General features: G+C 45.4%; 1 protein-coding gene across 1 annotated transcript in view; it reads right to left on the minus strand.

The window, feature by feature from the left end:
- Nucleotides 1-593: 593 nt before the first annotated feature.
- Nucleotides 594-1,664, minus strand: part of LOC137655433 (uncharacterized) — a 1,143-nt gene continuing 72 nt past the window's right edge. The window contains exons 1-2 of the mRNA XM_068389328.1: nt 1,268-1,664; nt 594-1,072 (exon numbers count right to left, since the gene is read on the minus strand). The exon at nt 1,268-1,664 is cut by the window's right edge and continues 72 nt beyond it. Of these exons, the coding sequence (XP_068245429.1) occupies nt 594-1,072; nt 1,268-1,664 (876 nt within the window). The remainder of the gene's footprint in view (nt 1,073-1,267) is intronic.

The raw sequence follows: 1,664 nt of genomic DNA on the forward strand, positions 1-1,664 counted from the left end.
TTGCCAATGCTGACTCAATGTTGCCATATCATAACAATAACATTACAGGAATTAATCTAGTGATATGTAACATCTGAAATAATGGTTGAAAGTACACATTACAGTTAATAAATCTAAAAATATTAATAATCATAACAATGCACTAAAGGGTACATACAATAATAATAATCATGATAATGTGAAATGTTTCTTTTTTTGTACCTACACCTCTCTCCCCCTCAGCCTTCTAATGCATTCTCGAGCGGACTTCTTTTCTATGAGTCTTTAGAAACGAGATATATCCACAGGAGGAATGGTAACTAAGGACTCTCTTTCTAGGTCCTAGCAAGGGTCACTGGGACAAGGAGAGAGTGGTCACCAGAAGTGGGTGGCGCTCGACGAAGAAAATGTCGGTTACACCACCACCCACGACCGCTAGGGAGACGAATTTGATAGTCTCTTGACTTTCCATGGCCCATGATGATGCCAACTTTGTTTCAATAATGAGAAGTCAGGTCTTGAATCTGAACTTACTGTCTAATGCTCAACTTGGGCAGGGAGTGGGTATGCTGATAATGCTGGGACTTTACCTGCTCGTAGTGGGGGGCAGCACATCAGTCACAGTCTTCAGTATCAACCTGCCACTCCTTGGAGAACGCTTTTAGATGGGCAGGAATACATGACCTGACAGGCCAGCTATACAGGATCTGGGCAGGGGAGCGTCCTGTAAAGTTAGGAGTATTCCTGAGTTCCAGCAAGCCAAGGTCAAAATCTTCACAATCGATGTTGCCAGACAAGGCAGTTTTCAGTATGAGGTGCTTAATTGATTTCACAGCAGCTTCGGAATGACCATTCGATTGTGGGTAGTGGGGTGAGGTTACCATATGTCGAACTCCCCATCTCTTCATAAAACCCTTGAACTTTGCCCTGGTGAATTGTAGCCCTCCATCTCTCCTAAGTTGAAGAGGAACACCAACTTCATGTAAGTAGCGGCAGAAGATCCTGATGCTATTAGAAGCGTTAGTATCACCTTTGCAGGGGGCGACAACAGACCATCCTGATAAGGGATCGAGGACGACTAGGAAAGACTTCCCTGCAACAACAAAAAAGTCAGCTGAAACTGACTCAAAGTGTCTTGTTGGATTGTCGTCATTCAGCAGAGAATCCTGCTGCTGAGATGGCTGCAATGTCTGACATACCTCACAAGCTCAGACTGTATTGGCAATGTCAGAATCAATGCCGGGCCAGAAAACTGACTGCCTTGCTCTGCGTTTGGCTGCTTTCACACCCCTGTGGTTGTCATGCAAGTGGGACAAGGTGCGGTGGCAAAGGTCGGCAGGAACAACAACTCTTGCTCCATACAGGACGAGGTCACCATCGGCATAAAGTTCACCCTGTAGTTTCCAATATGAGAGTAAGGAATTGTGCAGGTCATATCTTTTGCGAGGGAATCCTGATGTGACACAATAGAGTAGACGTGTATACGAAGGATCTGCTTTCGCTGTGGTATTGTGGCTGACTAAGGCTAGAGAAAATGTGTCTGGAACACAGAACAACTTCCCAGCACACCACACAGCTGTAAAGAAGTAGGGAGAGATCTTCTCCTTTAGGCGCAGGAAATGAGAGTTCTCGATGGCATCCAGTGTATAACTGTTCAGAATAGGGATGAGGGGCCGGTGATCCGT

The sequence above is a fragment of the Palaemon carinicauda genome, chromosome 16 (assembly GCF_036898095.1).
Source record: "Palaemon carinicauda isolate YSFRI2023 chromosome 16, ASM3689809v2, whole genome shotgun sequence".
Lineage (NCBI taxonomy): Eukaryota > Metazoa > Arthropoda > Malacostraca > Decapoda > Palaemonidae > Palaemon > Palaemon carinicauda.